The 14,431-nt window shown below is 39.4% G+C and overlaps 1 protein-coding gene across 3 annotated transcripts in view; it reads right to left on the bottom strand.

Moving 5' to 3' along the window:
- Zcchc7 (zinc finger CCHC-type containing 7) overlaps nucleotides 1-11,544 on the bottom strand; it is a 195,458-nt gene extending 183,914 nt beyond the window's left edge. The window contains exons 1-3 of one of the 3 annotated variants that reach the window (XM_070010017.1): nucleotides 11,461-11,530; nucleotides 7,671-7,876; nucleotides 5,786-6,410 (exon numbers count right to left, since the gene is read on the bottom strand). In XM_070010017.1, the coding sequence (XP_069866118.1) occupies nucleotides 5,786-6,386 (601 nt within the window). In that variant the 5' untranslated portion in view covers nucleotides 6,387-6,410; nucleotides 7,671-7,876; nucleotides 11,461-11,530. Of the gene's footprint in view, nucleotides 1-5,785; nucleotides 6,411-7,670; nucleotides 7,877-11,456 lie in introns of all 3 variants that reach the window. The other 2 variants (XM_070010016.1, XM_070010019.1) reach the window with 2 other exon arrangements.
- Between the last annotated feature and the right edge of the window lie 2,887 nt (nucleotides 11,545-14,431).

Raw genomic sequence — 14,431 nt, 5'->3', positions numbered from 1 at the left:
AGCATATCCACACTGTGTTAGTGTGTGTGTGTGATCTACATCTCAGTCATCACCATTCTCAGATAAACTGTCTCAGTACCTCAGTGCTTGTGTTGAAATAAATTTCATTTTACTTAATAATGACCCGAAGTCTCAAGAAGAGCGAAACTAGCAATTAGGATATGCCACAGAGAAAAAATAAAGTGCTTCCTTTAAGGAAAAATGTACAAGTTCTTGATCTAATTTGGTGAGAAAAATCATATGAGGTTGCAAAGATCTATGGTTAAAAAAAATAAAATCTTTGTATGAAATTACAAAAAAGGAAAAATAATCATGGTAGCTTGCTGGTACATTTCAAATTGCAAAATGTATAGGCACAGCATGGGAATTAAAATTAGACATTAAAATATATTGTCATATTATTTGTTATTAGTGCCTAAATTACAACTTAAATGTAAAATTTATACATGTACAGGAGAAAACAGTAGATCTGATTCTGTCCTCGGATTCAGGCATCTACTGAAGATTTTAGAATGTATTTTCTGAAAATAGGAAGAGCAAAGCACTCCCACTAACAAGAATAAAAGAAAGGCTAGGAGTTTAAGAAGAAAAACAAATGACAGACCAAGCTCAGTTCGTGTAAGAAGCTTTAGGAGCACTTCCTTAGCATACACAAGGTCCTGGTTCAAACCCCAACTTGGAGGATTGAAGGAAGCCTTAGGTAAGAGTAAAGGAATTAAAGGAAATGAGGCCCAAACCTTAGAAATAAACTCCTACATATCTCAGTATTTAAAAAACAAAAAAAAGCCATTATGGGTACTAATAACCTGTTTTGGCAGAAATGTATTATAAGCAGAGCCACCCTCATGTGATTGTGTGTGTGTGTGTGTGTGTGTGTGTGTGTGTGTGTGTGTGTGTGTGTGTGTGTGTGTGTGTGTGTGTGTGTGTGTGTGTGTGTGTGTGTGTGTGTGTGTGTGTGTGTGTGTGTGTGTGTGTGTGTGTATATATACATATATATATGAGTGTCACATACTGTCTAAATGAAAACTCAGAAAGTTAATAAACAACTTCAAATTATAAAATGAGACGTGTTGAGCATCTAAAGGACATTAAGAAAATAAATGTCCCTTAATTGTGAAATATTCACCAACAAAACAAACAAAATGTTTAAGCACCTCACTAAAATGGGATAGGGGAAAGCCTAAGGTTTTCATAGAAGAGGTAATACCACTCTCATTACTACAAATTTAGTAATATCAAGTACAAAATATACATGCATTTATATAGTCTTCCATAGGTTAAGTAGTATTCATCTGCACAAATCATATAATAGTATTTGTTCATAATGTATAAGTTTTAACCACATGTCAACATCAGAGGTGTAGGGTGTGGGGGGGGGGAATCTTGGGGCTTTTTTGTGTGTGTGGTCCTTAGCCTTGAACACGGGGGCCTAGGCCTGGACCTGGATGCTGTCCCTCATCTTTTCTGTTCAAGGCTAGCACTCTACCACTTGACCCAGAGCTCCACTTCTGACTTTTTTGGTAGTTAATTGGAGATAAGAGTATCATGGATTTTCCTGCCTAGACTGGCTTCAAACCATGATTCTAAGATCTCAGGCCTCCTAACTAGCTAGGATTATAGGCATGAACCACCACCAGCACACCTAGCTTCATCATCAATATTTTCAGAGACTTACTCAATCATGGAAACTTCTATAGAACTATTTGTTACCATATTTTGTCTCTTCAATGAATGACAAAGTCACTTAAACTAAAACTGTGTCTTTTCAAAACACATAGAATTTTCACATACTAACATGAAAAAAGTTCTCTGTAAAAATTATGAATCAGATCTATTTGTGAAATGGATAATAACTACAAAGTAACAACACACTTTAGAATATCTCACTTATTAAATAGAAAGAGAATACGAGATCAACTAAGGAAAAAAATTGAAGGATCTGTATTTAAATATTTGTTTTTAAGAGTCAAGTTAAACTGTAGAACTGTAGACATCTCGATTGCAGAATTTGACTAGAACAGATACACAAATCCTAGAATCAAAAAAAGAGGGAAAAGGCTGGCATCCAGGTAGTTCAGGCCTGGCTCAAAGCCAGCTGGGACAGGAAATTCCGTGAAACTCTTATCTCCAATTAACCATCAGAAAATGAAGTGGTGCTGTGGCTCAAGTGGTAGACTGCTAGCCTTGAGCCGAAGAGCTGAAGGACAGCGCCCAGGCCCAGAGTTCAGCCCTACAACTGACAAAAAAAAAAAAAAAGGGAGAGGGGGAGGCAGGAACATAAAAGCAACATACATGGAATGTCTGGGATTTACTTACATTTTGTATTTTTTTTTTTTTTTGTCAGTCATTAGGCTTGAATTCGACTTAGGCAAGTCCCTGTGCTCTTGAGCCACAGGGCCACTTCCAGTTTTTTAGTGGTTTACTGGAGATAAGAATTTCACAGACTTTCCCTGACCGGGCTGGCTTTGAACCGTGATCCTCAGATCCTTAGCCTCAGATCCTCAGAGGCTAAGGCCTCCTGAGTAGCTAGGATTACAGGCGTGAACCACTGGCACCCGGCTTCTTGTATTATGTTGCAGAAAAGGTAGTATATGAGCACATGAACAGTAATATTTATATAATGTAAGGATGAATTCGATTTTTATAAAACCATAAATGTATGGAAAACATAAGGAAATCTCTCCTCTCTCTCCCCCTCCCTTGTTCTCTCTATTTCTTTCTTTCTCTCTCTTTTTCTCTATCTGAACTTTTTTGCTCAAGACTAGTGCTCTCCCACTTAAGCCAAAGCTCCACTTTTGGCTTAGCAAAAAACATTTTAATATGCTAAAAACTTGAAGTCAGGGCTGGAGATATGGCTCAAGTGGTAGCATGCTGACCTGGCAAGCATGAAGCCCTGAGTTCAAGCCTCTGTACCACCAAAACCAAAATTTGCTAATGGAAGTGGCGCTGTGGCTCATGTGGTAGAGAACTAGCCATGAGCTGAAGAGCTGAGGGACAGCACCCAGGGCCTGAGTTCAAGCCCCACGACCAAAAAAAAAAAAAAAAAATTGAAGTCATCATAAACTATTCCCATAAAAGACAAAATGCTTTGTATCAAAGTGCCTATTAATAAATCAAACAGAAATTTGTAACAAGGCAAGTTACAGTTAAAATGAGATGCAGCTAATTGGAACTACTATACTTTATTGGTAGTAATTAAAATGCAGTCACTATGACAACCAGTTTTAAGAGTGCCTCAAAAAATTAAACAACATTAGCAATAAATCCATTCTGAGGTATATACTTCAAAGAACTAAAAGCAGGTTTTCAAGTCAAAACCTGACCAGGCACATTCACAGCAGCACTATTCATAATAGTCAAAAGGCTAATCCTCATTAGCAGGTGAATGGATAATCAAAATATAGTACATTCATATAATGGAATATTATTCAGTCTTGAAAAGTAATGAAATACTGACAGCTACAATCCTAACAGATACTTAAAAACAGCTTTTGCTAAAAAGCATTGACTCCTCACTTGAAATTGCAAATGTCCAAAGGCTAACTAAAAAAAGGATAAAAGCTTAGCATCCTTGCCTCCATTTTTACATCTGTCTCTTTACTCTGGGCCCCTCTCACCGCTGCAATTATCTTTCTTGGGTTGCAAGAAGGACAAGACTAATCAATAATGTCTTCACAATGAGGGAACCAAAGCTACTACCCACAATGAAAAAAACAGCAGACCTCAAGACAAAGCAGTCCTCAAATGAAGACAATTACTTATAATGATGCAACTATATAACCTGGAGCAAAAGTAACCAACTTACAGGAACCAGACTGCTCCCCTCAAGTAATGACAGCAGTAATTGCTCCAGAATCCCTAGGAGAATCAGAACTGAGATAATAATCAAGCCGGCCACACTTTGCCAGGATCTGTTTAATTATGTATACATCTTTTTTCCTACCCCCAATTTTCCTCTATTTAAATCTATAAAGCTCTTGTCAGTACCCTCCAGATGGGCTGAAGTATGTCTGTACTTTTTGCCATTTACTGTGGCATGTCTAAGCCACATAAGCAATTTCTGTTCTTTACTATTACTGATCTTTTTATTTCTTGTATTCTGTCAAGTGACTGGACTTCACAATGTCACTTGATTTTCTTGCTCATGGCTAAGGCTCTCCTACTTGAGTCACTGTTCCAGTTAGGCATTTTGCTGATTAATTAAAAATGGAGTCTCTTGGCCTTTTCTGCCCCAGCTAGCTTCAAACTTAGATCCTGCAGGTTTCAGCTTCCTGCGTTGCGAGGATTATAGGCACCTGGTTAAACATGTAATTTGTTAAGTTAAAATCTTCCATGTACCTCCTTTTTAGCTAAAACCTATCTTTTGCCAATAGTGCCATATAACCAATAACTCTCTCAACGGGCTGGCCTCCTGTCAACCAAAAGGAGAATGGCCATTCCCACCTCCCCTCTACAGTCCTACTCCAGTGCTATCCTCTGTCATCATACTACTTCTTCTTTATTCGAACCTATGGTCTCAGACTCCTGGGGTTCTTTACAATTAGTTACTATATTGGGTACTCAGATGTACACGTTCATATTAAGACCATCTCTCACATGTATGTATTACCATCTCTCAATGTTGCGAATTAATCAAGTGAAGCAGCCACTATAATAGCTGTAGCTATTATTCTCTTCTTTTTGCTGACAAATTCTTAAGATCAGCAAACTATAGTTATGTCAGCTACTGATTAGGTCTAAGTAAGTCCATATTGATAAGAGTCCCCATTTATTTACTCCCCATTTATTATGTGAAGCTGCTTTTCCCCTAAAGGCAAAGTTGAATAGTTAAGGGATTCTTTGGCACAAAAACCTAAAATATATTCTGATTCTTTAAAAAAAAAAAAAAAGTTGCCAGTCCCTGGGCATCCAAGCATTATCTACAAAGATACTATTTCTTCAGAGGACAACAGTCAACAGTGTCACTGAAAGTTTTGGAGCAAAAATAAAGAACACGAATAAAGAGGCATCTCAAGACAACTACTATGTAGGGAAGGTACAAAAAACTATTCAGAAAACTATTGCAAGAAACGTGACATTAGGCATAAAGGACTTGGAAAAAAAGACTACTAGATGACTACATGTGACAGAAGAGACAAAGCTAAACACCAAAATCTTAATCTTCAATAATATAACTTAAAATTTCCATTTTCCCCAACAACTCTAGAGAATTTTAGCTTTCCATATTTTTCCTGTCTTGCTAGTTTTAGAATTCCCGAAGTACTAATTTCACCTTTTTTTGACAGTATTTTTTTAAAAGAGGGAGGATTTGGACACAGGATCTTGCACTTGATAGGCAGGTGCTCTACTACTTGAACCATGCCCCAGCCTTTAATTCTCATCTTTTATATTCCAAGTATTCCTCATGCTTGCTGTCTAGATAACGCCTGTGTAAGCAAACTACTTTTGAAGAGGTGATCCCAACAGAGTTAGCCAAATGTCAGATGTAGATGGAGTACTCACCTGTGGTACCAAATAAGAGAAGGGAACTAAGTTTTCAGGCCTAAAACTTTATCCAGCCCAACAGGAAGAACCAGCTAAAATTTGCTTACAGCAGGAATGTCTTTGATATATTCTTTCTAATGTTTAAAGACTACCATTAGGATCGACTCTGCTGACCATCTCATGAGAAACAACATTGAAAATGAGCAAATAAAAGGAAATAACCCTGCTGTCTTCTGTGTAGGAAAAAACAGTCCGTTTTAATAAAGACAACAGTACTTTTCAAGATAGCCAGTATACTAACCTTCAATAACAGAGTTTTCACATCCCACCAGGTTAAGAAGGATATCATCATCTTTATCATCGACTTCACATCCCAGTAGCATCCAGCTTTCAACATTCTCATTTTCTGAAATGGTGCTCTCTTCTTCTTCTTCACTTGAACTGACCTCTATAATCATGACCTCTCGAATAACTCCTGATTTCTCTTCAGATTTAGGCTTTTCAATATCCCTCTTACCAGCCAATTTATTAGAATGATGAGAAGCAGGAAGACCTTGAGTCTTTTCTTGTTCTTGGTCTCTAAAATTTTTTCTTTTACATCTATAAATACTATCTTCATCAGATAAAGTGATAATCTCTGACTCATCCGATAACTGGATGACCTCACTATCTGAAAGGACAATTAAGTTCTTCTGATTTGGCTTACTACCAGATGATTCCAAATTCTCAGAGTTGTTTTCTTCATGTCCTTCCTCCCTGATGGCACTACCAAGATCTTGGGCATAATGAACTTGGCTGTAAAGTTGAAATTCCACTTCACTATCAACACTCAGTTCACTAGATGACTCTTCCCGATAAAGGTTATCTTCATATGCTTCTACAGTCTCATAGCCGCCAAACATTATGAAAAGTTGGTTTTCTAAGGGCTGTAGGAGAAAGTTATACAAAGAATATATTTTAAAAGCTTAGATCTCATCTAGTTAGTACAGATCATCCAAAAACCAACTTCTCTATACAGAGGCCATCGGTTTTCTCCAATATATTAAAATACTTTTTCTCTTACTTTTAATTTTTTAACAGGTCTAAATCCTGTTATGACCCACTATAATGTCCACCCCACTCAAATAAGAATTATGACCAACAAATTAAGTTACAGCTACTAGCAAAAATATATTTCTAAGGTATAATGAGAAAAAGACAAACAGGTAGAGATCTACTCCTTCACAACACCTATTCTTCAAAATGGTTAAAATTACAAAAAAGATTCTAACATCTCTCTCTATATCATTCATTTTTCATCTCTTCCTTTCTTCTGGCCTTATACTTTTCAGGTATGTGGTCTCATATACACTCATATACAATATTACTTTATTACTAAAAGCTGAAACAGAATGCCATTATATGTACTGTTTAGAGTGTAGTTAATTATTCTGAACTAAAAACTTAATCTCAAGGAATGGAGGTATAAGTTCAGTGATCGAGTACATGCTCAGCAACTAAAAGGAAGGCCATAGGTTTAATCTCCAGCACTACAATAATAGTAGTAGTAGTAGTAGTAATAATAATAATAATAATAATTCCTTGGTGCAAAGAATACATTGAAAATATTTGATAAATTTGTTTACTTTCATGCTAGTTATAAAAATGTGTATGAAATACAAACTTATTAAAGACATAAAACTGGCTGGGAAGGTGGCTCAGTGGTAGTGCCTTGCATGCTTGAGGCCCTGGGTTCGATTCCTCAGCACCATATAAGCAGAAAAAAAAAAGCCAGAAGTGGCTCTGTGGCTCCAGTGGTAGAGTGTTACCCTTGAGCTGAAGAGCTGAGGGACAGTACCCAGGCCCAGAGTTCAGGCCCTACGACCGGACCCCCCCCCAAAAAAAAAGACATAAAACTGAGGCAAATTTCTCAGTTCTAGGGGAAAAAATACATAGAAAAACAATTTATTTTCTTATTGCATGTATATTAAGTTCTGCACAGCCTTCAACTCAGCTTTAAAATCCCTTTCCACCATTTATAGTTATCCATAGCACTCTATATTTCAAAACCTTTGCCATATTTCTAATTATCTATTCAATGTAAATGTTCCAGTAACAATGTCAATTTATCCTTTCTTCCACTCTTAGTTTTACAGATACAGTAATATAGAAATAATAGTTTCAAGCTGGGTGCCGGTGGCTCACACCTGTAATCCTAGCTACTCAGGAGGCTGAGATCTGAGGATGGGGGTTCAAAGCTGGTCCAGGCAGGAAATCCGTGAGACTCTTATCTCCAATTAGCCACCAGAAAACAGGAAGTGGTGCTGTGACTCAACTGGTAGAGCACTAGCCTTGAGCTGAGGAGCTGAAGAGCTGAGGGACAGCGTTCAGGCCCAGAATTCAAACCCCACGACTGACCAAGAAAGAAAGAAAGAAAGAGAGAAAGAAAGAGGGTGGGGAGGGAGAGAAGGAGGGGAGGGGAAGGAAGAAGAGGGGAGGGGAGAAGAGGGGAGAAGAGGGGAGAAGAGGGGAGAAGAGGGGGGGAGGGAGGGAGGCATGGAGGGAAGGAAGGAAGGAAGGAAGGAAGGAAGGAAAAGGAAAGAAAGAAAGTTAGTTTCCATAGGTTTCCAATTCTCTGCTCCAAATGTCAGGGTTTTGTGATGGTAATTTTGATTTAAAAACAACAGCAAAAACAAAAAAAACAAAAAACAGCTGACCTCAAGAATCACATGAACCAAAGCCCAAAATACACTAAACTTAAGCTGTTCTATTTTGTTTACTAAAATAAAGAAACTAACTTTTAATGCTTTTTTCCTTCTAAGTACAATATACTTGTTCCCTTATCCCACTGCTTTTCAGGTTGCTATGCTGTTATGGTCATACAACTTGAATGTTGCTGTCTGAATAATAATGCTCATAGCATTTATCAGTTTATATTGAAATGTTAGCCTCAGAGGAATTCAAATAAAAGATGAATCCTTTCCTTTTTATTTAATAGGTAAATTAATTCTAAAAGAAGTCAAAGGAATTATGTTTCCTTCAAAATCCTCACTGGATCCATCCTGAGGATCCAGTGTGGACTTAAGATAAAACCTAATTCCAGTGCAGCACAGAAAAAAATTAAAGAGCTAAATTACAGAGTTATAAATTTGACTACTCTTGGAGGCATCCCAAAGGAAAGGGATTAAGAATAGAGCCATAGGCACACCTGTGAATGTATGCCAAAAATAAACTACAGAACCATAATAAAAACTGACTTCCTTGGGTCTAGGATTTATCTTTTCCCCTGAAATGTAGAAAAATGAATTTAACAATTTAGCCCCTATGGCCTTTAAGAGGATTTTATATCTTCTCTACTTGAAAACTGTGCTCAGGGATAGCATACTCTCTTCTATTTATGTAGCTTATGTATTCCAGGGTTAAGGTTTGCCTCAGGCTGCCTTTGGTTTGTTACTCCTTTAATTACATCCAAATGCATTTAATTTATTTTTAAAAAGTAAACTCAGAAAAAAAAAAGTATACTTCTTGAGGAATACATATGTACACATACATATCCCTTAACTGGGGAAGTGTTCTCAATATTTGGGTCATTGTAAACAATTTCTAAGCACACTTAAATAAGTGTCTTTATTAAATAAGGTCTTTATGACAGCCACAAACTTTTAATCTAGAAGAAACCTGTTGGATTATTTCACATAGCCTCCTAAATCTACATACAAGGAAATTGAAGGTCCAAGAGATAATAAGACCCAAAGAGATAATGAGGCCTATCCAAGGTTAGGCAGCTAGTTAAGACCACACTAGAATATATTTACATTTCATGAGTCTCAGCCAAGTACTAAGATTTTTTTTAAAGAAAAGTTTCAAAATAAATGATTTCAGGGGGCTGGGAAGGTGGCTCAGTGGTAGAGCACTTGCCTTGCATGCATGAGGCCCTGGGTTCAATTCCTCAGCACCACATAAGCAAACAGAAAAAGGCCGGAAGTGGTGCTGAGGCTCATGTGGTAGAGCGTTAGCCTTGAGCTGAAGAGCTGAGGGACAGCACCCAGGCCCAGAGTTCAGGCCCCACGACTGGACCCAAAAAAAACAAAAAACAAAAAACAAATCAAAATAAATGATTTCAAATAAAAACTGGTACATATGCATTGGCTCTAACACCTAAATTTACCTTATACATATCCATTTTACTTTCAACTGTAGTACAAAACCTATGAGGGGCATTTAATTAGAAAGAAAACATAAATTTAAATATCAGTTTACTATCCACAAACCTCTCAAATTGGTACTCAAAACTTTACCAGTCCTAAAACTAAAGATGGCTCCTACATAAGAATCTAAAATATCATGGACTTGCAAATGAAATTTATCCTAAAAATTAATATAGCTTAATATAAAAACAGCTATACCAAATAAATTACCACGAAAGTTCTCACCATTATAAAAAGGGAGTAGTAATCATTTACTGATTTTTTTAATGAAACAATGTAAGGCTTATTAAAGCTTTTAAAATTTACTTAAATTTAAAGCCAATACTTTCATTCTAACAGTCTTTCTACTGGCCATTCTGGACATTTTGCTCTTATTTCTGCCGAACCACTTAAACCACAGATGTTCTTTCTTGATATTATAGGCATTCACTGCAGACAAAGTTGAATAAAACCCACAGATTTATTTTAGTTATTTTATATGCTGGGAATTGAACTAATAGCATCCCCAGCCTCACACCTGGCCTTTAAACCCACAGTTTTAATTAGAATTTGATTAATACATTGTTTACTATCAACTTAAAATTTCTGACTCTTAGGATACTACCCTGACAGACGGTGCTGACGGACCGTGCTACACAAATAAGTTAATCAAAGTCAAAATGTAGGGATCTATTTTTCAAAGGAGATTGCCACTTTGAATCAAATTACTGCAGAAAGAAGTGCCTTGAAGGAAGAAAATTAGACTTAAATTAATGTGGTGGAATCCCAACTGTTCTTGAGACAATCTTTTTACAAGAAGAAATTCTGTCTACAAACAGTTGCTTCCTTTACCTTTCTCTCAGCTGTTCTCCTTCTGCCCTATAGACTGTTATCCTGACAATCCGATTCTCTAGCTCACAGCTACACTGAACTGTTCCCAAAGCACAATGTTGTTAAATACACACAGTTCATCACTTTAAAATGGTCATTACAAGAAAGCCTAAATATTCAAAACAAAGACTAGAGCTTTGGGAGGGACCTGAATATCAACCAATTAAGGCTCTAATTTTATACATGGGGAAAGTGGGCTAGGGGAAAATTTATGAGCTTAAAAAGACCTTAAGTTGTTGGGGTTTTTTTTCCCTAGTTCAACCTTGAACTCTGTGATAAAGGCTAATTCTACCTAAAGAGATTCCAAAAGAGATTTTAGCCGAGGCTAAAATCCAGGCCTAATTCCCAGCCAGCTTGTCAAATGCATTAGCAACCCCTCCCTAAAACTAAAGGCACCTACTACCCGGCCAGCAGGACGTGAGGGATAACGGGAATCTTGGTGAACATAGTTAAGTCATCTTGCTTCACATGAGGGAAAAGGCATAGCTCCCAGAAATTTCTATGGTCCAGTGATAAAAGAGTTGGCCTAGGACTGCATGGCCTCCTCCCCCTAGGTGCAGCCGGGCCTCCGCGTTTAACTAGGGAACCTTGTGGGACACTTAAGTAAAACAGTCGGAAAGGCCACCCCCTCTTCGACGCCATGCAGGCCCAGCCTTTCTTGAACTCCGGTCTCCAGGCAGTGGAGGGTCGGGGAGGCGCGAGAAGCCCGGCCAGCCCTCGTAGCCGCGTGGGAAAGCGCGCGGCTGACGGGCCACTACTTGAGGCCGTGCCGCGCCCCGTCGCACCACGAGTGAAGAGCGACCGGGCCGCGGAGGCCTGTGAGCGGCACGCGCGAGTTTCACAGTCTCACGGGCAAGGCAGAGTGGGGCAGGGGTCCCGCGGCCGCGGGCGGCTCGGGGTCCGTCACACACATACTCACTGCCGCAGCTGCGACCAGGAAGCACCAACCAGGAACCAAAACGCGTAGAAGGACGGGGAGGGGCGAGGACAAATGAGGTAAGGAAGTCGCGTCCGCGAGAACTCAGGAGAAGGGAAGACACTTCCGGGGAAAACAGAATTCTCCGCAGACGTCCTTCCGTCCCCGCCCGACCCACGGGCCCTTCCTGCGCATGCGTGTCAACTGTTAACTCTTCCCTGCTTACAGCCTTTCGGTTCTGCTTGTTTTTTGCTCTCTTCCCTTCATCCTTTCCTTCCCAAATACCTGGGCTTTGTTTTTGGTGGAACGTATTTTGTTTGAATGAGTTGCACAAAAGATAACCACTTACAGAGAAAACAGACTGAGCTGGTTCTCCTCCTGACCTAGAGAAAACTACAACTCCCATAATGCTATGGGTGGTACTGACAGGCCCCGCCTACGCCTGCGTTTTACTGGTGTCCCTCCAGGTGCCCACGTGGTCGAGAGCTGGACTGAAGCCTCTTAGCAACGGGGACGGCTCAGGTGGCCACTTCAGCGGTTGTCATGCGGAACCCCAATAAAAGAAAGGCCTTTTTGAGAATGTCCGGCTTCTAGTTTCATCAATCCTGGGCTGGATGACCTCAACTGGTCTCTTCCACCCATAGGTTGGAGATGAATTTAGTTCACAGTAGGATGCTCTCACTCCCAGCCCCCAACAGATTTAACCCTTTGTGAACCTTGAAGACTAGCATGCTTGCTAAAGCTTGGACTCAGTGCTGGTCGTTTGGAACCTTATGGATGCTATAAGATAGTACTGGGAGTTTCTTGCTTTAGTTCCCAATTTCACCCTTTAAAAAAACCATAGTAAACCCATCTGTGCAACATTACAAACACAATTGGTCTCTCACAACAACTCTGAAAGATAATCTTGACTTTTATTCTTTTTACCAACATTAACTGAGCATCTGTTAAGATCCAGGCTTTGGTAGAAAGTGCTAATAGATGGGATATCTGTAACATCATATAAAGCAGAGGGGGGGGGTGGAATATAGTTTGGCTATAGTCTGATGGAAAAACAGGCATAGTCAGTGGCCTCGAGGGTGAAAAAGCTGCAGCCAATAGGTTTACGACCTTATAACAATTGTAAATTTGACAGAAAATATAATTAGAAACCTTGGTTAGCATTATGGTAAGTACTAGGAAGGAGGACACATTATGAAAATACAAATTTTAAAAATTCATTTTGAAGATAAGGAAACAGGCACATAAGTGGGTCCCAGCACTCAGGAAGCAGAGGCAGAAGTCTAGGCCAGCAAGACAATTGTATGAAAGAGGCAAAGAGGAAGGAATAGATTAAGAGATTGGGAAACAAACCAAGAACCAGAACTGGACCCACCAATCATCAATTCATAACCTCAAACAACTGGAATACGGCATGGTGGTACTTGACATGAAGATGAATATAAAAAACTTAAGGAGTTGAAGACACAGATTTATGACTACAGTAACACACACACACACACACACACACACACACACACACACACACACACACACACACACACACACACACACACACACCAGGTATTGTTTAGAAGCTCTTTAGAAATTATGAGATCCAGTCTCTTTTTCTTCAGAAAAAAACAGACATTATCTTAGATTGGTAGGTAGGGCAGTAAGCAGGTGAAGAGGAAATACACCCAGGCCATAAGATTTCATTTCATACTCTGAGCACAAGATTAAGATAATGGATCCACCTCTTTAGAGTATACTCACTTATTTAAAGATTAAACTAGGAAAGATAAAGAGGATCACCTGCACAGAATTCCCACACCTTGGCAGTGTTTGTGCATTGGCCAAACCTTATAGGTGAACCACAAGAGATAGGCCTCAGTTTTGTAGCACCTATAGCCCCACCCTATTAGATATGTAGTAGGAAGATCCCTATTCAGGCAGGCGAGCCCACTGCAACAAGAAGCAACTTTATTGAGAAGGTTCCTACACTGACCGGTCAGGGCCACAGCACAGCTGATACTGCAACCCCGAGTGGCCCCCATTCTTTGGTTTTTAAAGGCAAAATCCATGAGGTCAAGCCTGGTCATGCTCAGGTGACCAATGGGATCGTAACACACACAAAGGATTGTACAGTCATACCAGACCACACACAATAAGCGGCGTTTAATGTAAGCATGTGCAAAAGGCAGGGTTTACCGGAAGCACTTGGAGCCAGATTACAACCTATCTGTTTTATGGGTCAGTCTTTAACTCAACAATCAAGAGTGGGTGAGGTTGTTAAGGGAAGAGGGACCAGATGCATTTTTTTTTCATTCCAGGAACTAGGCCCATCAAATCTAAAATCCCTAAAACAAAGGCGAAGCTCAAAATGGAATCATACCAGCATACCAGCATGGGCCCCATCTCAGGGTCCACTTCAGATAAGACCCTAAGCCTTGGACACGAGTCCTGATCCAAACTGCTCATCCCTGGAGGTGTGATTCACAATTCTTTACTATCTTCTTGCTCTATGGTCCTCTTCATTGCATCTGGGGACTATCCTAACCTTAGACATTTTACTCAAAAACCAAGAAACATCTGGAACACCTCTGTGTTACAACTGGTAACTCAGTGTAGAAGGAAGAGGTTTGCCAGGAATTAGTACAGGCAGAGCTGGGACTATAATCCAGATCAGTGATTAATCTGAGATTCTATCCAACTACTCGCGCACATACACACACATTCACAGAGCACTTCTCATTCCATTTCCACGCTACCTCCAGCACTCACCTTAAAATCATGAATGTAGCATGTTCAAATATTCCTGAAGACTTACAGCAAATATACTAACGAAAACATTTATTTGATATAGGAAACATCTGTTCTCCCTCTGGACAGTAGTGGCTTTAAAACAGTGAACTGCTAAATTGTGATAAAGGACCAAGACCAATTAGAAACTTGCTGCAGAGCACAGCCAAAATAGGAGAAACCTGGGCATTCT

The sequence above is a fragment of the Dipodomys merriami genome, unplaced genomic scaffold (genome assembly GCF_024711535.1).
Source record: "Dipodomys merriami isolate MVZ:Mamm:240054 unplaced genomic scaffold, mDipMer1.0.p SCAF_11, whole genome shotgun sequence".
NCBI classification, from domain to species: Eukaryota; Metazoa; Chordata; class Mammalia; order Rodentia; family Heteromyidae; genus Dipodomys; species Dipodomys merriami.
The sequence above is the reverse complement of the archived record's forward strand: the minus strand, read 5'-3'. Positions and strand labels throughout refer to the sequence as shown.